The sequence below is a fragment of the Pogona vitticeps genome, chromosome 5, assembly GCF_051106095.1.
Source record: "Pogona vitticeps strain Pit_001003342236 chromosome 5, PviZW2.1, whole genome shotgun sequence".
Taxonomy (NCBI): domain Eukaryota; kingdom Metazoa; phylum Chordata; class Lepidosauria; order Squamata; family Agamidae; genus Pogona; species Pogona vitticeps.
In genome coordinates, this window is record NC_135787.1 from 90,330,815 (window position 1) to 90,357,616 (window position 26,802).

The 26,802-nt window shown below is 43.1% G+C and overlaps 1 protein-coding gene across 5 annotated transcripts in view; it reads right to left on the reverse strand.

Annotated features, from left to right (window-relative positions):
* Window positions 1–26,802, reverse strand: part of CC2D2A (coiled-coil and C2 domain containing 2A) — a 144,341-nt gene that overhangs the window by 73,190 nt on the left and 44,349 nt on the right. For all 5 annotated transcript variants that reach the window (XM_020806583.3, XM_073001050.2, XM_073001051.2 and 2 more), the window contains 3 exons: window positions 20,382–20,620; window positions 15,770–15,947; window positions 762–918 (listed from right to left, as the gene is read on the reverse strand). In XM_020806583.3, coding sequence (XP_020662242.2) covers window positions 762–918; window positions 15,770–15,947; window positions 20,382–20,620 — 574 coding nt within the window. The remainder of the gene's footprint in view (window positions 1–761; window positions 919–15,769; window positions 15,948–20,381; window positions 20,621–26,802) is intronic.

The following is a 26,802-nucleotide window of genomic DNA, read 5'->3' on the forward strand; positions in this document are numbered from 1 at the left end:
TCACACACACTCATACATATCTATGTGTATCTATGTGTAGGTATTGGTATGTATGGTGAGTGATTGGATTTTGATTCATAGTGATAAGCTGGATGTGTGCCAGAACAGTTATAACTAGAGGGAAAATGAATATGTAATAAATGCAGACACACAGAATCTCTACACTCAGGCAGCCAATCAGAACCCACATTTCTCTTTCCTAACTGCTTACAACTCTTCTGACACACATCCAGCTTATCATAGCCAATCAAACCCCCATTACTCATCATGCATACCGACACCTACCTATATGTAAGATGCACGCAATGTGGAGTTGACACAGTTACCATCTTTTAATTTAATCTAATTTAAGAATTTTGATAAGGGCAAAATAAAGGGATATAACCAGGTATATTCAATGCAATTATTGCCGTCAAAGGAGTTCAGAGGGGTTTACACAATATCATTCCCCACGTCTTTAAAAGAATCTTCTTAGATGGAAAGATTGAGAGCAGCTCATGGCTAAGTGGGGATCTTAATCTAAAACATGACAATCTACATCACCATGAGCATCTAAATAACTGACTTATAACAACCTTAATAGAGCTTTCAAAATAAATGAGATAGGTAACAGGAGGCTTTTCTAATTCCACACCTGCAGTGAGCTTTTGTGGCTGAGCAATTCAAACCCATGCCTCCTGAGTCCTAGTTCATCACTCTATCCAGTACATTGAACTGCTTATCCCTGAATTTAAAAAATAGTAAGAAAACAAACTCTTTACCACTCCCCACTCCTTCATGGTCCACCAATATAGACTGGTCACTGCTGAATTCTAGTTCTTCTACAGGAGCTCTCCCAGTTAGAACTGTAGTCTCAGGGATTGGTATAAACACTTCCATCAACAAGTTGGCACTGCCAAGTCCGATTGATTCATATAGCTGCGAGAAAAGAAAATAAGGTTTTTTATTTCCAGACACTATCGGATGTTCTCAAACTTAAAATAAATTTACATAACATCCTCTGCTACCTTGGAACTAAGTTCTCATGATAGTGAGCAAGACTACATATGTTTAAGGGTTTTGATGTTGTACTAGCAGAAGGCAGAATTGCCTGCCTGTAACTGTAAGTAAATGTACAGATCCCATGAGGACTGCATGGCAGAAACCTCTAGAATAGCTGTGGGGACAAGACCCCTGTTCAGCAGCAGCTTGAAGTTATACACAGGAGAAAAAGAAACATTTTTCCTCCATTCTAAATTCTTCTTAGGTCTAGAAACAAAGGTGTATGGAATGGAGGTCACAGGCAAACACAACCAAACAACCCGAAAAACCTACAACAACCATCAGATCCCAGCTGTGAAAACCTTTGAGAATGCAAATTCTATTATTATTAACTGAAAATATTAAAACATAAGCTTGGTTTAAGAAGCAATATGTACTAATATGTCTTCAAATATATATGTTGAAGTTAAAACACTTAACTTCCATAAAATGGAAAGTGAATCTGCTCCTTATTTACCAGCTTCTCAAGCCATGGCTTGAATGAGGACAGTGCCACAAACAGTGGGGAACAAATATCTGGACTGCAGATGCTTCTTTGTATAATGGAGGTCACTGGCTCAGACTCATAGAGGTATCTAGTATGTGTATTCCTATCATAAAGATCAGTCAGTCATGCATGCAATTGGAGCATTTGGACATATATTGCTTCAAATCTTCAAATGCTTCGGGAGAGCTTACCATCTCCCAAGATAATTGATTCTTTTGTTGTGCTGAATTTTTTCCTGATATTGAACTCAAATCTGGCATCTTGTAACTTGAGCCCATTATTACAAAATGTGCACATATTTTTCTCATCTTGCACAACACAATATCAATTAGAGTGTTGAAATATAAAATCTGCAAGTGTTTAGAGACAGTGAAACAAGTGGGGAGGGTGGGTTGTATGAATACATGCACGGCCACTTAAAGAACCACAGTTACAGGTAAGTAACCTGTCCTTCATTGTGGCCTCCATGTATGGACATAAATAGGCAACTAGCAAGCTTTACAATTAGGAGATGGGTGTTAAGCCAAAATAGAAAAACACAGGCTTTCCAAAAGAGGTCTCTCTTTGTGTCATCAAATTCTATCTGTAGTAGTTCACAAATGACAATAGTTTAGACCAAGTGGCTACTGTAGGTTGTATAAAAAGTTACAAGGACAGGTGATCTCCTGACTGATAATCCACCGTGGCAGCTAGATAAACTTTTAGGGAAGAGACTGAAAGACCAGATTCTTTTATAAATGGAGGAGGGATTTCAAAATCATCTGCAGAGAAGGCTGCCACAGAGATGTATAGTCCAGGAATCTATTCCATTTGTAAGTGTAAAGTCAATTGGTTGAAGGCTTTCATGCATTCTGCAAGACATGTTTGATTAGTGGGATATCCTCCATGCAGTCAACATCTAAGTGTAGAATCATTCCTCAAATGTAAGAAAGATCATGATGTAGGGGTAGTCTGAGCCATCACACTGCCACTGTTGATGAGGCCACTAGGGTGTGATCAATATTATCTTCACTATGTCTTCCCATATTTTGACAATAGTCCACTGAATCAGTGGGAACATGTACATCAGTGACCTTTGCCATTTGATGGAATATTTCCCTCTGCTTGCCCTTGAACAGTACATATGGTATTTCTTCTTGTGATGAGTAGTGAAGACATCTACTTACCTCTCAGCAACCAATCAAAATCATCTGAGACAGTTCCCACTCAAGATTCTGCTTTTGTTACCTACTGAGGTCTGCTCTTTGGCTATCCATTCCCGTTACATGTACTGCTGTTGGGTAGAAGCGATTTGTTATGTACTACTACCATAGCACACCCATGGAGTAGAGTAGAATAGAGACTTGTTCCCCCTCCTCCATTTATTCAGGTAATATATTGCAGTCATGTTGCCTTTATTTATTTATTTATTTATTTATTTATTTATTTATTTATTTATTTATTTATTTATTTATTTATTTATTTATTTATTGCATTTATATGCCGCCCATCTAGACATAGTCTACTCTGGGCGGCTCACAATTTAGAAGATAAAAACAATTTAAAATATACAGGTTTACATTAAAAACAAAATGATACAAAATGTAATATACATTTACGATTTTAACAGTTAATTTAAAGCAAAGAGTCCCAAGATGGCAAGAATAAAAGAAAATAAAAATAAAAATGACTTAATTGACTGAAGGGAAGGCCTGCTTGAACAGCCAAATTTTCAGCTGGCTTTTGAAAATGCCCAGCGAGGGTGCCAGCCGAATTTCAGTGGGGAGGGTGTTCCACAGCCGAGGGGCCACCGCCGAGAAGGCCCGATTTCTTGTTTTTTCCTTCCGGGCCTCCCTCGGCGTCAGACCCCTCAGCCGTCCCTGCTGGCTGTGTCGGGTGATTCGGGTAGTTCTGGGTGGGAGAAGACGATCTGCCAGGTATTGAGGTCCCAAACCGTTTAGGGCTTTATATGTAATCATTAACACTTTGAAGTCAACGCGGAAACGGACGGGCAACCAGTGCAAAGCAGCCAGAGTGGGGGAGATATGTTGGTGTTTTCTCACCCCACTAAGAAGCCTGGCTGCCGCATTCTGGACCATCTGAAGTTTCCGCGTCAGCCTCAAAGGTAGCCCCACATAGAGTGCATTACAATGGTCTAGTCTTGAGATTACAAGCGCGTGGACTAGAGTAGTGAGGGCCCCCCCATCAAGATAGGGTCGCAGCTGGGCAATCCGCCATAGATGGAAATAGGCAGAGCGGGCCACGGACGCCACATGGGTTTCCATGGTAAGCGCCGGGTCCAGATGTACCCCCAAGCTGCGGACCTCACTCTTTGCGGCAAGGGTCGTCCCCCCAAAAGAAAGGGAGTTGCCTATACCACTGGTGGAAGGACCACCCACCCTCAAGACCTCCGTCTTGTCCGGGTTCAGCCTCAACCCGTTCGACTGCATCCATTCCAGTACAGTCTCCAGGCAGCGCTGAAGGGACAGTACGGCATCCACTGAGGTAGATGATTTGGTGATTTGGATGATTTGACCAGCTATCACCCTTTTGAATGCTCTCAGAGCTTTGTGAATCATAAGAAGCTCAAGGAAGTTGATATGATGAGACACCTTGTGTGGCATCCAGGTAGGTCCCTGCTACTGCACTGAGCTCCCCAACTAGTTTTGTTGCCATATGTGACAATCAGGAGAGCAGGTTTTCGCTGAGAGAATGGCATTCCAAACTGCAGATTATGCCAATTAATCCAACACCTCAGTTAAGCTTTGACTTGGGGCAAAAGAAACAGTGTTTTATTTGGCAGATCAATCCAATCATCATAAGTTACAGGGAGGAAAGACTGTAGGGGCCTCATTTTGAGTCTTCAATGAGCAATGACTGTTGTTGTTGAGGCCATGAAGTCAAATAACCTCTCAACGGAATGCATAATTGCCTGACCTAACAGGACTACCTGTTTTATGGTCTGAATCATATCATGAACTCTTTTTGTATGGCTCGGAGGCCATTTGAAGTTGTACTGTATCATTTGTATTGATACTAGGTGAGATTTGTTGAGGTTTACTGGTAGACCTGTTGGTATATATATTTATACAACACAGAATTTGTATCTGTATATATGTATGTTTAAATGTGTTTCCTATTATTTGCACAGCAAATGATTCTGACCAATCAGAATGTATCAGGATGCTATACACTTACTGGTTTTAGCTTTTAAATCCTGTTTTTAATTATGTAAGCTTCCTTTGGTCCTTCTGGGGAGAAAAGGCAGGATAGAAATATTTACTGCAAGTAGCGTAAGATATTAAAGCCAGTCCTCTGAAATTGGACATGTCAGCTGATGTTAATAATAGCAGTCAGTGATTAGTATTTGTGCAATGCTAAAGGAAAAGGAAATTTTGGAAGATTTTTTTTTTAGCAAATGGAGTTGATGGCAAAAGAAACTGATGATTTCAATCTCATTGAAGACTTTTTTTGAAACACCTAACACCAATGGATTTAACAGGCTCAATTTCCGCTGATGGTGCCCCCACGATGTTAGGTACGTTTTTGCATATATGAAGAAAGAAGCACAACACATTAAAATAACACATTGCATGTTGCACTGCCATGCACTCATATCAAAAACTTTGCCATAAAATTTAAAACAACACTTAGTGACTGCAGTAAATGTAGTAAATTATATCCAAGGTAAAGGTAAAGGTTCCCCTTGACATTTAGTCCAGTCGTTTCTAAGCCACAGAGCCAGCGTTTGTCCAAAGACAGTTTCCGTGGTCACGTGGTCAGCACGATTAGACACGGTACGCTGTTACCTTCCCACCATGGTGGTACTTATTTATCTACTTGCATTTGCATGCTTTCGAACTGCTGGGTTGGCAGAAGCTGGGACAAGCGATGGGAGCTCACTCCGTCGCATGGATTCGATCTTACGATTGTAGGTCTTCTGACTTTGCAGCACAGAGGCTTCTGCAGTTTAACCCGCAGTGCCACCACGTCCCTACTATATCCAAGAACAAGCACCTATTGTATTTTTCGTGATTTTGTAGAAAAAAACGGTGCTGACCATACTGTGCTATTATATCACAATGCACAAAAAAATTACTCAGGTTTTTACTAACCAAAATTGTAATATAGTTAAAGACTGCAAGAAGAGATGCAATACTTCAAATGGCCTACTTAGCAGATATATTCACTCATCTGAATGAATTAAATATATCAATGCAAGGATATTGTAAAAACATAGTACAGTGGACCCTCTACTTATGGAAGTAATCCATATTGGAACAGTGGCTGCAGGTCGAAAAGTCTGTAGGTCGAGTCTCCACTGAGGAAGTGGGTGAAACATTTGATAAATAAATTGCAGGGTTTTTAAGAGACACAACGTAGTAGTGATGGGAAATTTCAATTATCCAGATATATGTTTGGAGGCAAATTCTGCCAAGTATGGCCCTTCCAAGAAATACCTGGCTTGTGTGGCTGGTAGTTTTCTCCTACAAAAAGTGGAGAAAGAAACTAGAGGATTTGCTATCCTTGACTTAATTCTGACCAACAGAGACGACTTGGTGGGGGAAAAGGCAGTAAGGGGAACTCTAGATGAGAGTGACCATGTCCTTCTAGAATTTTTGATTTCAAAGCAAACGAAGGGAGAGTACAGCCTCACAATTCTGCTGGATTTTAAAAAGCCAATTTTAATAATCTCAGAACAAGGATAAGAAAGGTCCCATGGCAGGAGATCCTAGCAAGAAAAGGAGCCCAAGAAGGATGGGAGCTTCTTTAAAAAGAAATTCTAAAGGCACTACTACAAACAATTCCAACAAGGAAAAAATGTGGGAGGCGGCAAAAAAGGCCAGTATGGCTTCACAAAAAGCTCAGGGAGGACCTAAAACCCAAAAAAGACATTTACAGGAAGTGGAAAGAAGGTCAGGCTACCAAGGATGAATACAGACAAGAAGCAAGAAAAATGCAGGGATAGCATTAAGAGGGCAAAAGCTGAGAATGAGCTGAGGTTAGCTAGGGACACTAAAAGCAATAAAAAGCATTCTTCAGGTATGTGAGTAGCAAAAGGCAAACGAAAGACACAGTGGCACAGCTCCACAATGGAGATGGAAATATGATGAGAGAGGACAAAGAAAAAGCAGAGGTGCTCAATTCCTATTTTAGTTCAGTCTTTCCCCATAAGACAGACGACGAACTTCCAAACAAATTGGAAGTGCAAGTGGGGGGCGGGTGGGGAGCGAGACAGGATTGCAGCTGAAGATTGATAAACAAATAGTCAAGGAATTCCTTACCACCTTGAACGAGTTCAAATCTCCAGGGCCAAATGAACTGCATCTGAGAGTACTGAAGGAACTGGCTAAAGAACTCTCAGAACCACTATCCATTATTTTCTTGAAATCATGGGAAACAGGTGAGGTGCCAGAGGATTGGAGGAGGGCTAATGTTGTCCCTATCTTCAAGCAAAAAAGAGGAAACTACAGGCCAGTCCGCCTGACATCAATCCCAGGCAAAATTCTGGAACAGATCATAAAGCGGTCATTGTGCAAGCACCTAGAAAACAAGGCAGTAATAACTAGAAGCCAACACAGATTTGTCAAGAACAAATCCTGCTACACTAATTTGATCTCATTTTTTATCCGGTCACCTCCCTGATAGACAGAGGGACTGCTGTAGACATAGTATATCTTGGCTTCAGCAAAGCTTTTGACCAAGTGCCCCATGATACCCTGATTAGCAATCTAACTAGCTGTGGGCTGGAGAGATCAAGTGTCAGGTGGATACATAATTGGCTACAGAATCATACTCAAGAGGGTGATGAGTACTGGGTCCTTTTCTAACTGGGAGGAAGTGACAAGTGGGGTACCCCAAAGCTCAGTCCTGGGCCCAGTGCTCTTCAATAGTTTTATTAATGACTTGGGTGAGGGAGTGCAGGGAATGCTTGTCAAATTTGCAGATGATACAAAATTGGGCAGAATAGCTAATACCCTAGAACAGTGGTCCCCAACCTTGGGCCTCCAGATGTTCTTGGATTACAACTCCCGGAAGCCTACACCACCACCTCTTCTGGCCAGGATTTCTGGGAGTTGAAGTCCAAGAACATCTGGAGGCCCAAGGTTGAGGACCACTGCCCTAGAAGACAGAAACAAAATTCAAAATGACCTTTATAGGATGGAGCCCTGGACCAAAAGCAACAGAATGAAATTCAACAGGGATAAGTGCAAAGTATTGCACCTCGGAAAAAAAACGAATCACAGTTACAAGATGGGGGATACCTGGCTCAGCAAAACTACGAACAAGAAGAATCTTGGAATTGTTGTAGATCTCAAGCTAAATATGAGCCAACAGTGTGATGTGGCTACAAAAAGGCTAATGCTATTTTAGGCTGCTTTAATAGAAGTACAGTTTCCAAATCCGGCATGATGCTATTCCACCTATATTCAGTAGTGGTTAGGCCTCATCTTGAGGATTGTGTCCGGTTCTAGACACCAAACTTCAAGAAGCATGCTAACAAATTGGAACAAGTTCAGTGGAGGGCAACAAGGAAGATCAGGGGGCTGGAAACCAAGCCTCATGAGGAAAGGCTGAAAGAATTGGGCATGTTTAGCCTTGAGAAAAGAAGACTGAGGGATGATATTATAGAACTTTTCAAATATTTGAAAGGCTGTCACACAGAGGAGGAACAAATTCTGATCTCGATCATCCCAGACTGTAGAACATGCAACAATGGGCTCAAGGGAAAGCAAATTTCTGTTGCATATATAAAAAAACTTCCTAACTGTTAGAGCAGTACGACAGTGGAACCAGTTACCTTGGGAGGCATTCAAGAAAAACTTAGATAATCATCTGGCAGATATGCTTTGGTTGTATTCCTGCATTGAGCAGGGGGTTGGACTTGATGGCCTTGTAGGTCCCTTCCAAGTTCACTTTTCTATGATTCTATGATGTATGCATAGGTATTTTGAAAAAGGAACATCACTTTCAAAATATTATTATGAATAAACAACTAATGAACCATAAAAACTGAGACATTATTTTAAGTTTTCATCAATATGTACATGTATATCTGTGTTGTTGTTGTTTTTTGCAAATAGTTTGCAATAAATGTAATTTTCTAACAAATAAACTGGAACACATTTTTCAGGGGGCGAGAGAATGAATTTTGAGATTCAGTGGGGTTCCAACCTCATAAAAGGTTAAAAATCTTTGTTCTAGGCTAGATATGAGGGTGTATTTGTATATGAATACGAAGCCTGCCAGCACAGGTGGCTGACCTGATTACCACCCACCCACAGAACCTGCTGGACCACTTGGTGTACAGTGCGCAGTCTCCATGGCTGGCGGCATCTCTGGCTGTTGCAGAGACCTTCCTGCTCACCAGGCCACTCTAGCAAGGGGGCAAGTCTCCCTGCTCAGCTGCTGAGTGGCTGAGCAAGCAGGGAGATGGGGCTGTGGCAGCCAGGCTACTGCCACAATTAGGGTGCAGGAGATGATGCCAGTGAGTTCTGGGGGTAGGTGGTCTGACAATATTATTTTGTCAGGTACTCCAGAAGAGAGAGATGGTACATGGTACCTGCATTCTGTAATTCAGACAACATATCAACAGGTTCCTGTTCAGGTTGAATACATGCAGCATGACATTGAAAAATCATTGCAGATATGTCTCTATACAATTTCAAACTATTGACATGATACATAACAGGTTTCTTCCCAGAATTCAACATTTTGACCAGGTAATTAACATTTCCCAGTTTCTGAATAACTTTTCTTGGACCTTCCCAGACAACCTCTATCTTAGAAGGTCTGAGTGGTTTCAGAACAAGCACCAAGTCACCAACTGCAAATTCTCTGTGTCTGGCTTTCCTGTCATGAAAATACTTTTGCTTAGCTTGTGCTCTCAATAAGTTCTCTTTAGCCAGATCTTGCACAGCTAACAATTTCTCTTGAAGATTTCTAACAAAATCAGCAACAGGTACAGAACTACTCTGTATCACTCCTTCCCAATCAGATTTCAACAAGTCCAAAGGTCCTTGTAGATTTTTCCCAAAAACAATCTCGTCTGGAGAAAAATTTCCCAAAGAAGAATGTGGTGCACTGCGATAAGCAAACAAAGCAAAAGGCAAATGTTTGTCCCAACTTTTCCCATATTCTTGAACCAAAGTTTTAATCATCCTAAGCAAAGTTTGTTGACCTCTCTCAATTTGACCATGAGACTGTGGATGATGGGATATGCTGAAGTTTAATTGAATTCCACTTATCTCACAAATCTTCCTCATCAGTTCACTTTTAAAAGCACCAGCTTGGTCACAAACTATTTGAGAAGGTATTCCAATACGTGAACACAAATCCACCACAACACGTGCTACTGTTTGAGCAGACACGTTGCTGATACTGTAGGCCTCGATCCATCTACTTGCTTGACAGATAAATGAGATTATGTATTTCTTCTTAGACTTAGTAGGAACAAAAGGTCCTAATACATCCATTTGTAAACACTGGAACACTTGATTCGGAATTGGTACTGGTTATATCTCTGCCTTTGTTTTGTCAGTTTGATGGCCTGTTCTTTGACAATAAACATTTAAAGTTTTCTGTACTCCTTGATGTCAACTACATGGGTTATCATGAGCCATCTCCAGAATCTTTTCTCTGTATTTCCTTGGAACTACTAACTGTTGTACAGGCTGAGCATTAAACTTAGCCTTGGGGAAATTTTCTGTACAAAAGTCCATTCTGTCCCCATAAAAAGTTACCTTGCTGTTGCACAGGTTGAACTGCATAATTATCTGCTTGAGACCTCAAAGCAGTTAAAGTAGGATCATTCAGTTGCTTTGCTTTAAATTCAGCTGATCCTGTTGTAATTAAAACCTCAGGCTTAATTTCATTAGTAGCTGCACTATCAGGTTTGGTCACAAGAGGCTGCTGTTGCATTAGGTTTCCATCTGAGTTGTTCTCTGAGGACAAATCAGACTTAGCATCCTGAATTTGTTTGCTTTGGGAACGCATAACCACTTGAACAGTTGGAGTTTTTAAACTCTCTTGATAATCTAGGTAAGCCAAATCATTACCCAGCAAGAAATCAGGTTTTCCTTCATGAGTTAAAATATATTTGTAATCATTCCAACTCTTGTAAGATAAGTGAACATAGGCTAGAGGTAAAAAATTTCTTATCAGCTCCTTCAGGATCATAAGTTCTTACAGGACACCTTAAATTATACAAAATCAATGCTGGATCAATAAATTTCTTGCTGATGGAACTATATCAGCTGCACTGTCGCGTGACACACTCAAGGTAACAACACGATCAGAAGTTTGCAAATCTATAGTCTCTGTAAATGTTTCTGTACTCCAAATACGTTGCGCCTCAGACACTAAAGAACAAGGGTCCACCACTGTGAACTTAGCTTCTCTTTCAGCTTGTTTAACAGGTTCAGTTGATATTTCAGCAATTTCCAACCCCAAAATTCTAGGAACAAGTTGATTTACAGCTGCCTGCATTCCGCTGGCTGGAGAAGGAGATTCTATTAGGTTAACTCCTTCTTGTCCTTGTGTAGGCAAAAGGCTTGACTGGTTAATAACATGAACTGAACTGCTTTCTGTTTGCAATTGCTGGCTGTCCAGAGGGGTAGAGCTTAGATATGTCACCTTAGGAGTATTTTGCTTCACCTTGCGTGGAGCAGGAGTAGGGGTTTTGCTAGCTGGCACATTCAGTTTTGGACAGTCTTTTCTTAAATGTTCTCCCCCACATTCAAAACATTGGAAAGGTGGCTTATTTTGGCTAGGAGCCTTGCCTCTGTGCTCCCCTAATGAAGTTTGCCTGGTTTCCTGAAAGGCAGGCTTTGCAGGCTTCTTAAAATCATACTTTGCTTTCTAGGAGTTTCTGAGATAGGCTTATGCTTAGCACCAGGTTAAGTTCTCTTAAAAGACAGTACAGTGGTGCCTCGCACAACGAGTGCCTCACACAACGATAAATTCACACAACGATGGCTTTTCCCGAAAAATTTGCCGCCTCACACAACGATGTTTCCTATGGGGAATTTTCGCACAACGATGTCCCTTTTCGCTCCTGTAAAAGTGCCTTAAACTGTTTGAAACCTGTTTTAAATGCTTGGCATCGATAGTCCAGCTTGTGAAACGTAAGCAAACTTAATTTGGTGTTGTTCTGAGGCGTCATTAATTTTTGGTGAATTTTTGTTTTCTCCATTGAAAGCCAATTGGAACGGATTAACCGGTTTTCAATGCATTCCTATGGGAAATGGTGTTTCACAAAACGATGTTTCACAGAACGGGGGTTTTTTGGAACCAATTAACATCGTTGTGCGAGGCACCACTGTATCTCATCAGTTTTCAAAGCCAAAGTCTGCAAATCTTGATAATTGCTCTCCATCAAAGTACTTTTTATCTCTGATGGTACCAAGTTCATAAAATGTTCCACGTAGAACCTTTTCAATTCTGCAAACATTCTAACTCCTGTGGACTCAAGCCACTGATCACCCATCTGCTCAATTCTGTCTGCCAGTGCAGAATAACTTTCCTGGTAACTCCTTTTAACTTTTCTAAATCTCTGGTGCAAAATTTCAGGTGTAAACCCGAATCTCTGCTGCACAATATTTTTAAAATCATCCCAGGAGATTTCTCTGTCTCCTTGTCTTGCTAGAATTACAGATAACTGTCCTGAGATTTGTGTACGAAGCAATTTAACATACAGCTGAATTGGCACCTTCAAATTCCTACAAGCCATTTCAAAATTCGTCAAAAAAGATAAAACATCATCGCCCTCCTGGTAATAAGGCAAATTCTTTCTGTCAATGCTCTCTAAAGAGTCCTTGACACATTCTCTTTCTAAAGTCTCTCTACGTAATAAAGCAAGTTATTTTCTGTATTCTTGTGACAACAACTCACCAGCACGCTGAGCATTCACCCACTATCGCTGACAAGCCATGAAGTCGGCCATCATGAGCGTTAGCTGATCACCTCCTTGTAAACTTGGGCTCCTTTGATCAGAAACATTCCTGCTGGCATCTGCCAAAGCATCTCCCACAGGCGTTTGGACATCCTCAGGAATTACACCAGCTGGCAGGCCCGTCTGGACTGGAACTTCCTCCCTCCCAACGTCCTCCTGCTGCTCTTCTTGGGTCTCCATCTCTCTCAATCTACTCCAGGTCTGGTCTGGATCCTCTGCAAGTATCCTTTGTATGGTATCCTCAGGAAAATGGGACATTAAGCTGCCCTTTTGTAATCCACTGGGTAGTTGAAAAGAAACACTGGAACTGCCGGTAATCTTTGGCCTTGCTCCTCTCTGAGTCACAAATCTCTGTTCTAATGCTTGCATAATCTCCCCATCTAAAGTTCGCTGAGCCATGCTTGCTAAATTTAGCTCAGTGAGGGATGAACTTCTGTTACGATTCATCCCATCTCCCCCAGATTTGGAATAATCAGTGAGTCCACAACATCTTAGCCAAGCATATCATCTAAGGGTAATGTTCACTGCCCTACTTTTTGCAGCACAGTCAAGTGCAATGAATTTGCTGACCTGCAAGGCAATGTCTCCTGTTGAAAAGACTGGGTAAGTGACTTTTTATTGTGCGAGAAACAGGAAATAAACAGCTGGAATATCTCCCAAATGAAGTGCCCATCATTGCCTGATAATTAGCAATGTGTATATGAACAGCTGCCAGAGAATAAACTTCCCTAGCTAAAAGATCTAATTTCTTCCTGTCTTTTAGATGGGGCACCTCTGGAGTCCTTGATCTGCATAGTCTACACTATGATAGAATTTGTAGTGGAATGTTTGAATAAGAATGTTACTCCTTCTTATTGTACTCTGTAATAGTTCTTAATTTGTCTGGATTTCAGTGGAATGATACATGGTTTCTGCCACAACCTTCTAATCAAATCAGTCAGTGTTTCCAGCACAACAGGATGTTAGTTTTCTTTTGAATTCTGGAAAAATGGAAAATTTAGGAAATTGAATTGACTTTGAAACTGCTAGTTATAATGATTTTGCCATTCAATCAGGTCATTATATGACAACAGATTTTAGAAGAAGACAATGGGGCATAATCCTGCACATTGGAGTCAGGTGAGGATCTAGCAATGTCACTGAAGCTTCAGTGCATTCAGCATCAGAATCTAGTGTCACTTGTATCCTTTTCCATCTTAGTTAAAAGTTGATTTCAGCCTCATGCTTTGTCCAGAAAGATTCTGGGGTCGGGCCAAGAGGGAAGACTGGACATGGTAGGTATAACAAAAATCATATGGATAGTCAGGTTAGTAGCCAACATTAAGGTTGAGCTGGGCAGATTGCAGATATATTGTCCCTCTTCTTTGATGTGTGCTTGGGTGGTGATATCAGGCATCTTGTATGTGTTGACAATCAAGATTCTTCCTCTGGTGCACTTCTCTTTTTCCTACCCCCAGGGGTTAGGGGTCTAGATGATGATCAGGTGGATTTTGGTGCTGACATCCTTTCCCTATGAGTTGAGGAGTGAGATCATGATTGATTGCGAGCTGCATATTGAGCTTCATATCTATCCTGTCTGGTATGATATCAATAAGTTATCTAGAATGAGATTGACTCATGTATGATGATGGTGATTATCACCCCGTATTTCTGTAGAAGTAAGGTGGTGGGCAGAAGAAAGGAGCACAATATTGATCCTCTCGATATTGAGACCACACTGAAGGTGACCTAGAGCAGGAATAACATCAGGAGTTGATTTCAAAATGGACTGATCTCCTAGATTCCCTCCTCCTATTTGGATTTGGATGTGTGTGGCATCTCAATGGACGAGGAGTCCTTCACGAGGAGTCCTCAACATCAAGAGCCACCTCAATATTGTTGGAGATGGTAAGCGCCTCCTAGGAAAATTCCATGGGATGGTAACTTTAGTGAGGATAGAGGAACACTTTGGATAAATGGACTTCAATGTTTCCCATCTGATACTGAGCCAACACGTTCTATAGGTTCACACTGAATGGCAACTGGATCCCTCACAGGTGACTGAGAAATTGTAGGAACTGCTATTGGTATGGCAGAGACCAGTTTCTTCTTCTGCTGCTGCTGCTTTTCGGCTTCAGCTTTGGTAGCAGTCTTATGATTTTACTACCATAGTCAGTCTTCTTTGTTGATTTCAAAGACAGTTTTGAAGCCACAGAGGTTATGGTATCTTTATCTCAAGATCTGTTCTCTGGTAGATATCATCCCATTGGGGAATTTAGGTTTTTAAACAAATTTTGGCCAGCTGTTGCCTGCTTTGAGTAGCCTTAAGTGATTTTCCCCAAAGAAATTAGTGTAAATGGGATTGCCATGTTTTAAAAAAATAATCCCTTACAAATTTTAGAAGTGTGAGTCAAATGAAATTTCCCTAAACAAAATAGACATTGGTTGTGACCATCTATTTGAGGGATTTCTGAGCCACAGCTAGCACATTCAATTGAAGTTGAAACACCCATAAACCACCAAGAAAAAATGGTGGTTAAACAGTGAGGGTGGGGTGCAGGAACTACACAATAACTAAATCTACTATATAGCATTTTTTATTTTAGGAGAGAAAAAGGGGAAATAAAGAGAAAAGGAAGAAAAGTAATTAATAATTATGAATATTCTAAGAAAATGAAGCTCTGGAGCAGTCTCTGGGTGCTGTTACAACAATGGGCAATACAATACTGAGAGGAGCAGGCTGAACACACACACAGCACAGGCTAGGGGGAAACATTCTGATTTGGTGTTCATGCAGGCACAGAACCCATTTATGTGCACACATGGAAGCCATGATGAAGAACATACTTCTTTTTTCCCTAGCAGTTCGCTGTAGATTGATGGGTGGCAGTTCATGGATTAGCACCAGTCTGCAGATCACCACTTTGAAAAGCACTGTAGCAAAAGACACCATCTCCTGCAATAGTGTGATTTCAGCTGAGCTTGCGATCTGGGCAGTATGAGGCCTGTACAAGAACATTTAATGCCAATGTTCTTTATGAGAAGTCCTGAGTTATCAAGCTGTGTGTGTCTACCTGGACGGGGGAAACAACCATTTTAACTATTTAAGTTACTGATGCTTATACTGGATTCCATGTTTTCTAACAATCTATTTTTAATATTGTAAGCTGCTCTAGTACTGTTGTTCAGCATGGGGGGAAGGGGCTGAACTTTAGAAAAAAAAACACAACAATTCATACAAAGCCTGGGGCTATGTACAGGTCTTCATCAGGGCATTAGTGTTGGTTTGTATGCATAAGACATTATACAAAAAGACAAATATGACCTACCTGAAATTTCAAGCTTTCTGGCCAATTGAATATTTGGAGATTGAATATCTGCCCAAAATGAACTCTGAAATCTGAGCTCAATTGGCGGGAAACTGTTCTTGATACTTCTTTAGAATTGAAAAGAACTTTTATGAATAGAGAGCGCTTCTTTACATCTTCACGTCTTGAAACTTCACCTCTAGAAATACATCAAAAAATTCACTTAAAATGTATTTCTCTGAAAAATATTATCTGGCCTTTTGGGGTACTTAACAGCATTTTAAATACTAACTACAAATATATAAAATTCACTGTTTAAAGTAAGATGCAGCTCCAATCAGATGATGCACTGTGGGCAAAGAGGACTACGCATTCCAACCCTGATCATCAATTCTCTAGGTCCTTTTGGATGAAACCAATGCCCTGGATCCATTCCAATTAGGCTTCAGGCCATGCCATGGAATGGAAACAGCATTAGTCACCCTGTTTTATGACCTGTCGAGTGGGGCCGACAGGGGCAAAATGTCTCTGTTGGTCCTCTTCACTATCTCGGTGGCCTTTGATACCGTTGGCTGTGATATCCTGCTGGGGAGGCTCTCCAAGTTGGGAATTGGTGGTCTGGTGCTTCCCTGGCTCTGATTCTTCTTGGAGGACTGTCCTCAAAGAGCACAGCTTGAGGAGAGTGTATTGGCTCTATGAAGTCTCAATTGTGGGGTTCCACAGGGCTTGATTATCTCCCCAATGCTGTTTAATATCTATATGAGGCCACTGGGTGCGGTCATCAGGGGGTCTGGGGCTTCGTGTCATCAGTATGCTGATGACATCCAGCTCTCCATATTTTTTCCAACAACAGTGGATGCTGTTCCATCCCTGCAGCACTGCCTGGAGGCTGTACTGTAATGAATGCAGGAGAATGGACTGAGGCTGAACTCGGACAAGACGGAGGTTCTCAGGATGGATGGCCCCTCCATTGGTGATTTGGGGGAGTGACTCTCACTGCAAAGAGTGAGGTGCACAGCTTGGGGGTTTGACCATGGAAACCCAGATAGTGTCAGTGGTCCGCACTGCCTGTTTCTATATCTGGCAGATTGCCCAGTTTGATGTTGGGGCACTCGCCACTCTGGTCCATGAGTTTATAATCATGAGATTAGACTACTGTAATGCGCTCTACGTGGGGCTACCTTTGAGATTGATGCGGAAGCTTCAAATGATGCAGAATGCAGTGGCCAGACTTCTCACTGGAGTGAGAATATATATCAGAATACAGTGGTGCCTCGCACAGTGAGGTTAATCTGTCCCGGATTAACCCTTGCTGTGTGAAACATCGCTGAGCGGGGCAGAAAAGCCCATTGGAACGCATTAAACAGTGTTAATGCATTCCAATCGGTTGCTGTACTCACCGTTCAGCGATGTTTCTCCGATGGCCGGCAGCCATTTTCGCGCCTTCCCCTCACTGAACGAGGGTGCGAAAATGGCTGCGATCAGCTGTCTGGCGGGTCCAAAATGGCCACCGGAACAGCCGAAATGGCTGGCCGCAGCGTTTTCACGCCCTTGGTAAGCGAGGGGAGGGCGCGAAAACGCCGCGCGCAGCCATTTTGGCTGCTCCGGCAGCATTTTCGCGCCCTCCCCTTGCTTACCAAGGGCGTGAAAACGCTGCGGCCAGCCATTTCGGCTGTTCCGGTGGCCATTTTGAAGCCGCAGAACAGCTGATCGGCGGGTTGCAAAGCGAAGGTTGGTAAGCGAACCGCTTACCGACCTTCGCTCTGCAATTTTCGCCCATTGGGGGCATCGCTCTGCAATCGCATTAGCGATCGCAAAAGCGTCACTGTAGAGCGAATTCATCGCTCTATGGGGCACTCGTTGTGCAAGGCACCACTGTATTTACCCCACTCTGGCTGCCCTGCATTGACTGCCCATTCATTTCTGCATTGATTCCAAAGTGTTAATGATGACATATAAAGCCCTAAATGGTTTAGGACCTCGACATCTAGCAGAACGCTTTCTCCCACCTCGATCTACCCAACTCACTCATTCTAGCCAAGTTGGGTGGCTGAGGGGCCTAATGCCAAGGGAGGCCCAGAGAGAAAGAAAAAGAAACTGGGCCTTCTCGGCAGTGGCCCCTCACCTCTGGAACAGTATGCCCGCAGAGATCTGTCTGGCTCCCTCGATGGGTGTTTTTAAGAGCAAACGTAAGACCTGGCTCTTTAGGCAGGCTTTCCTTCCTGTCCTCACCTAATTACTTTTGCCATTTTCAATTATAGTATTACTGTTGCCTTTATTTTATTATATTGTTTTTACTTCTATGTATTATTATCCACCCAGAGTAGACTTTTGTCTAGATGGGCAGGGTATAAATTGAATAAATAAATAAAAATAAACTATTTCTATTCCTGCTTCTAAGAAAACCACTCATTTCTGCAGAAAAGGCAGGTGCTATAACTGCAGTGGGTTCTTGACCTACGGAATTAATCCGTATTGGAATGGGGTCCATAGGTCAAAAAGTCCGCAGGTCGAAAATGCATTTCCCATAGGAATGCATTGAAAACCATTTAATCCATAACCGGCCCAAGAAAATGCCCCCCCACAAAAAAATTTAAAAAGGGAACTTACCTTTCCGAAGCCTTCCAGGGGTCCCCCGCCTCTGCCATCACCGCTGCCGGAGGACTCCAAGGGCTTCAGTGCCGCTGCCGGAGGCCTCTTCGAGGTCCCCTGCACCTGCTGACGCAGGCTTTCCCAGGGTGGACCAGGCATACCAGGGGAGGGCTTCCCCCAGTAGGCCCGGTCTACTCCCCTCTCAGAGGTCCACCGCTGCCGCCGATAGTGCCTCTGAAGCACTATCGGCGGTGGGGGGCCTCCGAGAGGCCTCCCATGGCAGGAGGGAAGGGCTCCGGAGGTCCCTCACCGCTGCCGCTACTGGGAGCTGAGCCATGCCAGGTGATCCTGGCCATGCTCAGACTCCTGGACTTCCCCCGCCGCTACTGCTGGGAGCCAAGTGGCGGCAGCAGCAGGGAACCTCTGGATGCCTTCCAGGGCTTCTCCGCAGCCATGGGAGCCCGCCGATTGTGCTTCGGAGGCATTACTGGTGGCAGTGGGGGACCTCCAAGATGCCTCCCATGGCGGCGGAGAAGCCCTGGAAAGCATCCGGAGGCAGATCCACGGCCTATGGACTGAATTTGTCACTTTCCCCGCCTCCCTCTTCTGATCTGTAGGTTGATTCTCCGGCTGCAAGTCGAAGAATCAACCTCCTTTCCTCAAGATGTTCTAAGAACACACCACTGCATCAGGTCACACTCTGCCATTTTATAACTAGTATAGTGAAATTTTAAAACATCTTAAAAAGCAGAGACATCACCTTGCCAACAAAAGTCTGCATAGTCAAAGCTATGGTTTTTCCAGTAGCGATGTATGGAAGTGAGAGCTGGACCATAAAGAAGGCTGACCACCAAAGAATTGATGCTTTTGAATTGTGCTTCTGGAGTAGACTCTTGAGAGTCCTCTGGACTGAAAAGAGAACAAACCTATCCATTCTGAAGGAAATCAACCCTGAGTGCTCACTGGAAGGACAGATCCTGAAGCTAAGGCTCTAATACTTTGGCCATCTTATAAGAAAATAAGACTCCCTGGAAAAGCCCCTGATGTTGGGAAAGTGTGAAGGCAAGAGGAGAAGGGGATGACAGAGGATGAGATGGCTGGACAGTGTCACGGAAGCTACCCACATGACTTTGACCCAACTCTGGGAGGCAGTGGAAGATAGATGGCCAAAGTATCGGAGCGTCAACTTCAGGATATGTTCTTCCAGTGAACACTCAGGCTTGATTTCCTTTAGAATTGATAGGTTTTTTCTCCTTGCAGTCCAGGGGACTCTCAAGAGCCTCCCCCAGCACCACAGTTCAAAAGCATCAATTCCTTGGTGGCCAGCCTTCTTTATGGTCCAGCTCTCACTTCCATAGGCACCCTCTACATAGTCTAATGAACAGAGGGACTGCAGTAGCTTAAGAACCAAGACTATTTTCTGTGGTTTATTTCAAAACTGCTGTAATCATTTTATGTTTTTCCTGCCTTTTCTCCAAAGATCAGTTTAGGCCAGGGGTTCCCAAAATGTGCACCATTGTGCCCTGTAGCTCCCTGGTGCTCTGCCACACCACCGAGGAGCAATGTGGAAGTTTATCTTTGTTTTTTCGCGAGCTGCTGATGATGGCAGTGGTAGAGTTCTTCTGGCTTCACTTCTGGCTCTTTCAGGCTTCTTTGGTTCCTGCTCTGCCACACACCTCTCACCTCTTCTCCTGCTCTGCCACCACATCTGCCCCTCAGGGAAGCCACAAATTCAAAAGGTTTGGATTCAGACAAAGAGAAAAGTGGGGTGGGGCTTCTCTGAGGCCACCCACATTTGCCACATAACTTGACAAAGACTTGACACTTTCCTCATGCCTACACTAAATATTTTGCTCCCTGTGTCAACCTAGCTTTTCTTTTTTAATCTCTTTCTATACCAAGAATATTCTAGTAGGGGATTGCAGCCGCAAAATAGTTTTGTTCACATATAGTCTCAAAGGATGTATGTAGTAGCAGCAAAATAAATGAACAACAAATATTTTCACACCACTCTTACAAAATTATCATTGGGCAAACTCACTTAGGACAAAGCTCATTTGGAGTGACACTGCCTGTTAAGTGCAACTCAGGAATTAAAATAGGCTCTCCGGGTTTCCGTTTGATAGTGGCAGCTCTCTCTCGAACTTGAAGTTCTATCTGTTGCCTGTCAACTAATGGTGGAGGAATTGGTTTCATAGGTTCTTCTATACACTCAGAATTTTCTTCTTCTTCATCTTCAGGGTTCTGACATACTTTTTTCTTCTTTTTCTTTCTTATTTTCTGTGTGCATAAAAACATTTTCCCAGTCACTAAAAACACTGTTTGATATAGTTTTGGATTATCTAGTTCTGATAACCTGGAAATCTAATTAAGTTAATTAAAATTGATTTATTTTCTTTATAAACTCCTTCCTTGTCTATTTTATTTATTTTATTTAAAATATTTTTATTTCACCTTTCTCCTTAAAAGGACCCAAGGCATCATGCAGTTGTTTATGACTTTAAAGACATACTATAGTGGTTCCTCAATTTATGAACTTAATCTGTATTGGAACGGCGTTCGTACACCGAAAAGTTCATAAGTCAAGGCAAAATTTCCCATAGGAATGCACTGAAAACCATTCAGTCCGTTCTGGTTGTTTTTCGTTCTTACGTCGAGGCGCTGTTCGCAAGTAGAGGCATTAGTTCCCATAGGAACTAATGCAAAGCCGGTTAATCCATACTCTACCACTAGGGGTAGATTTTTTAATTTTATTTTTTCTTCATTTGACCTAAGATGAACTTAGGTCAAAAAGGGGGCAGGAAAGGTTTTTTTTATTCATTAGTTGAGGCTCTGTTCGCAAGTCAAATCAAAATTTTGCAAACTGAACCATTCGTAACTTGAAATGTTCATAATTAGAGACATTCATAAGTCGAAGTACCACTGTATACAACAAGAATGATGAACTACCTTTATTATTTCTCATTTAGTCTTTTAAAGTACAAATTGTTCACATGTTCTCATGTCATTTATTAAGATGTATCATTTCCAGAGCAGTTTGTAAGTCAATGGCAATAAAATTTAAAAACAAGTAAAAACAATAGGTGAAGCAAGAAACCTCCACAATGGATTCTATCAAGAGTTTTAGAAGTAGAAGAATTTAAAAGATATTTCTTACCACGGAAATAGATTTCACCTAACTGCCAATTAAGCTCTCTTTGGGAAGCAAAACAAAGTACTGTATGTTGGTTACATACCACCCCATAGAACTTAAAGCATTCTCTGGGCAGTTTGCAATTTAATTATGCAGACTACACATTGGAGGGCACCATCTACTACCAAAACAACCCTCTTCGCAGATTGTTTTTACAGGTTTCCCAGCCTTTCACATCTTCCTTCCCTCTTGCTCCTGCCATGGTGTCACCTGTACTGAAGCTGCTGTTAGGCAGAGAATATGAATAGCAGAACCTAGATCATTGCCCAATAAGGGTAGGGCCCTGGAGGATGGACTAGGGAAAAATGTAGTACTGAGAATAGTCTGTTTAAACTAACAGCTTCAATACAGATTTCTTTTACAGCATGGACTTTCATGTATCATTTAACCACTGATTTGGAGTTTTATCCAGTATTTCAAATATTATAAACAACTAATTAGAATTGGAATGCCTGGCTGTGGAATAAGGAGTCAGGAGTTTAATTCCCTACTATGCCTCTGGAGGGAAGAACAAACCTGTGTAACCTTGGGCAAACTGCAGAGTACCAGAGTGCCACCAAAAAGAAATAGTGCTAAGCCACTTCTGAGCACCTTATATGTGTAAAACCCTAATAAGGGTTGCTATTGTTACATACAGCACTGATGTTACCTGTCTGTCATGGGTTTGGAGGGAAAGTTCCATCCTATGGGGAGTGGAAGGCGGGACATCAGGAGGAGGGGCTGTACTGTATATATATGAGGAGCTTGTGTGGAGAAGAAGCAGCAGCTGGGAAGAAGAAGCTGGTGTGGGAGTCTGTGTGTCAGACAGGGTACTACTGTGTGTCAGTCAGTACCAACCTGATAGGTTCAGGTGTCTGTAGGGTTAGCCAGAACTGATAGGTTCAGGGTCTGTGCTTTAGTTAAATGCGTTCTGTGTGAACCAAACTAGTGTATGTATGATTGAGACTAAGCCACGTTACTGTATCTTATTCATTTGATCATTTTATTTTCCCTGTGTGTTGTTTAAATAAACCTTATTCCTTTATTTGTTAAAAATCCATCCCTGGTCTGTGTGACTTCTTATAGGGAATGGTTGGTGGCAGCTTAGTGAAACTGTGGCATATCCCAGTAGGTCTGGGTTTGTCACATTGATTGGTGTCCAGCGTGTGGGATACGACTGGTCCAGTTGTCCAGTGGTCCAGCAAAGCCTTGGCAAGGGTGCCCAGAGCAAGGGGGGTCTAGTCAGGGACAATCTGAGGGCGCGTAGGTAATCTTCTAGGTGTACCTCACGGGGAGGTGCGCTAGTGGAAGAACGTGCCAACTGGGGAGACTAGATTAGGGAGCTCTGAGGCAACCAGTTTTGGCGGGAAAAAAGCTGAGGCAAAACTGTGTGAAGTAGCAGTGATGTGGCCTGCCTGCTGAGAGGCCTAGCAGAGGGGGGTAGACTCTGGCTGGCTACAGTTGCAAGTTAGTGCTGAAGAACAGCAGCAATCTATCAAAGGCTGGTTCTGAGGCAAAAGAAAAAAAAAAGTGGTCGCTTTATTTTGAGGCTTGACTTTTGAAAGCAGCCTGTTCTGGGGGGGGATTATGCCCTTGACTCGAAGCCAAATGGCAGAAATGGGTGAAGTGAAAGACCCCCAGGTAGACCAAGGTTCTGAGGATGAATTTGGCTCAGTGCAGGGTGACAGCACGGGAGAACAGAACCCAGAACTCAGGAAAATGCTCATGGCCCAACAGCATGAACTGAGGATGAGGCAATTGGAAAAAGAAGAAAGATTAGAGAGAGAAAGAATGGAAATGGAGCGGGAGAGAGAGAAAATGGCATTTGAGTTAAGAAAATTGGAACTGATGAATCAGAACAATAATAACAATAGAGATTCTGAGGGGGGCCAATTGTCTAAAACTGACCTGAAGAAATTCCCTGTGTACCACAAGGGAGATTGTCCTGAAGTGTTCTTTTCCCTAGTGGAAAGAGCGTTTGTGGACTTCTCAGTAAGGGAAACTGAGAAGATGACCATCATGCGATCTTTAATCAGTGGCAGCCTTGCAGAAGTCTATGCAGAGATGCCAGAGGAACTGATGAAAGATTTTGCAGAGTTTAAAAAACTGGTGTTTGCCAGACATGGGATAAATGCGGAACAGCTGAGGCAAAGATTCAGGTCAATCACCAAGAAACCAGAGCAGACTTTTACCCAAGTGGGGGCCCAATTGGTGAGGCTGCTAGAGAAATGGCTATCTCAGGAGGGAACAGAGAACTTCCAGCAGCTCAAAGACTTAATAGCGCTGGAACAGTTCTATTCAGTCCTGCATGGGGAACTGAAATTCCAGGTGAGGGAAAGGAAACCGAAATCTGTGGCAGAAGCAGCCGAGATCGCAGATTTTATTTCCCAAATAAGAAAGCCCTTAGGTGAGGAGAAATCTGTAGGAAAACCCAAAGAAACCTACAGCAAGTACTCTCAGGGACCAGGAAGAAACCAGCAAGGGGGAGGGGCCCATGGTGAAGGGAAGCCCTCAGACATGAAACCAAGACCTCAGATTTTGGAGGGAAAACCAAAACAAGATGAGAAAGACTCAAAATATAGCAGAAAATGTTATTTCTGTCAGGGAAAGGGCCATCTAATCTCAGAGTGTGAGAAATTAAAGCAGCTAAAAGGAATTGTGCCTCAGGATTCGAGTGGAACCAAGCCAAAAGCGGTGTTCTGTGTCCAGAAAGAGCAAAGCTCCTTGTCACTGAGGGAGCCTGTTGCCATGGCTACTCAATCTGGAACAGTTACATCTGCTGATCAGGCTGAGGAAAATGGTCCTCTTGTGGAGGTCAAGCGCTGCTTGCTCGTGAGAACAGATTCTCAGTTGTTTGAAACAGCAGGGGTGGACGTAGGAATACTTGACCATCAGTATCGGGGGTTGAGGGACACTTGTTCCCAGGTGACCCTGTGCCATCCAGATATTATTCCTAGGGAATATATAATCCCAAATGAGAGCATGAAGGTGGCAGGGATTGAGGGGCAGGTGATCTCACTGCCAGTAGCGGAGGTACCTGTGAACTTTCAAGGCTGGAGGGGAGTTTGGCGGCTAGCGATTTCATCGACTCTGCCAGCAGCCGTGCTCGTAGGAAATGACCTGGCTGAACATGTGAAACGGGTGCTAGTGATTACACGCTCACAAGCCACCACGGGGACAGTTCAGGGGGGTACTGATGAGCCAGAGACGGAAGCAGAGGGGAGTTCAGAAGCTGTGGTGGAAACCTTAACCACCGACAGCCGATTTGGTCAAGAGCAAAAGGCAGACGCTACTCTCCAAAAGTGTTTTGAACAGGTGACTGACGCCCAGCTAACACCTGAAACCCCAGTGAGATGTCTAGAGAAAAAGGGGATTTTATATAGAGAGACCCTGAGGAATGTCTCAAAAGGGGGAGATGGGATCAGAAGTCAGCTAGTGGTACCTGAAAAGTATCGCCCCATGATCTTACAAAGGGGGCACTCTGACATGTTTGCTGCGCACTTAGGGGTGAATAAAACACAGCAGAGAATCACACAGAATTTTTACTGGCCTGAAATAGGGAAGCAGATCAAGGAGTTCTGTAAACAATGTGATGTGTGTCAGAGGCAGGGGAATAACCGTGACAGGACCAAAGCAAAGTTGTGCCCTTTGCCTGTGATTGACACTCCGTTCAAATGTATAGGGGTGGATATTGTGGGACCTTTGCCCAAGGCCACAAAGAGGGGGAACCGGTTCATTCTCACCATTGTGGACCATGCCACGAGGTACCCTGAAGCCATTCCCTTGACTAACATTGAAACTAACACAGTGGCAGATGCCTTGGTGGGGTATATGTCCAGGATGGGATTTGCCTCAGAAATAATCACAGATTTGGGCGCATCGTTCACATCGAAGCTCATGAAACGCTTATGGCAAATCTGTGGAATTAAGCACAAGGAAACCACTGCCTATCACCCTGAAAGTAATGGGTTAACTGAGAAGTTCAATGGGACTCTAATGCGCATGATTAGGGCTTACTTGGCAAAGAATCCAAACAATTGGGACCAGAAGCTGCAATCCCTTTTGTTTGCTTATCGATCAGTGCCACAAGCCAGTACCGGGTTCAGTCCGTTTGAACTTTTATTTGGGAGAAGGGTGAAAGGGCCCCTTGATTTGATCAAACAAAATTGGGAGCAGATCACCCAGGATGACCCACAAGACGTTGTGACATATATAGACTCTTTAAGGAATGACCTAAAGAGAAACCTAGAGCTAGCAGCAGAGACCCTGCAAGCTCAAAAGGTCAGAAAGAAAGCTTGGGATGACCAGGAAGGCAGGGAGAGGCACTTTAACCCAGGGGAGGGAGTGCTTTGGCCTAGGCTCTGCAAAGAGAACAAACTGCAGCTGGGTAGCCCAGAAATTAAATACTTGGGTCACATGGTAGGGGGAGGAGTGATAAAACCCCTAGAGGCTAAGATAGAAGCAGTTCGTGATTGGCCCAGACCCAACACCAAGAAAAAAGTCAAATCATTTCTTGGGTTGGTGGGCTACTACAGAAAGTTCATCCCGAGGTTTAGCGAGATTGCGGCTCCGCTGACCGATCTGACGAGGAAGAAGGCTGATGACCGCATCCCGTGGACCAGCGACTGTGAGGAGGCGTTCCAGAGGTTGAAGCAGGCGCTCATCAACTATCCAGTGCTGCGTGCTCCAGACTTCGACCGGGAGTTCATCATCTACACCGATGCGTCTAACAGCGGGGTAGGAGCAGTTCTTTGCCAGGAGGATGAAAATGGTGACCAGCATCCAGTGTCCTACCTGAGTAGGAAACTCCAGAAAGGTGAGAGACATTTGGCAACCGTGGAGAAGGAGTGCCTGGCCATAGTCTACGCGATCCAGAAGGCCAAGCCTTACATCTGGGGAAGACATTTTATTCTGTGCACTGACCATTCACCACTGCAATGGTTAAAGACAATGAAAACCCACAATAGTAAACTTATGAGGTGGGCTTTAAACCTGCAAGACTATGACTTTGAAGTGAAGGTGGTCAGAGGGTCAGTGAACTGTGTTGCTGACGCCTTGTCAAGAAGACCTGAAGAATGAAGACGGCGAAAGAAACATGGACTATGTATATATTTTGATGACAAAAAGTCAAATGTGTCTGTTTATTAAACATGTTGGTTTGTATGAATAAAGGTAACTTGATGTATTGTTAATGGTAAATGTTTAAATGCCTAATAGAGTGTAAGTATAAGTAAGTATGGTATTGTATGTTATTATATGACTGTTTTTGTTTGTTTTGGGTCCAGGATGT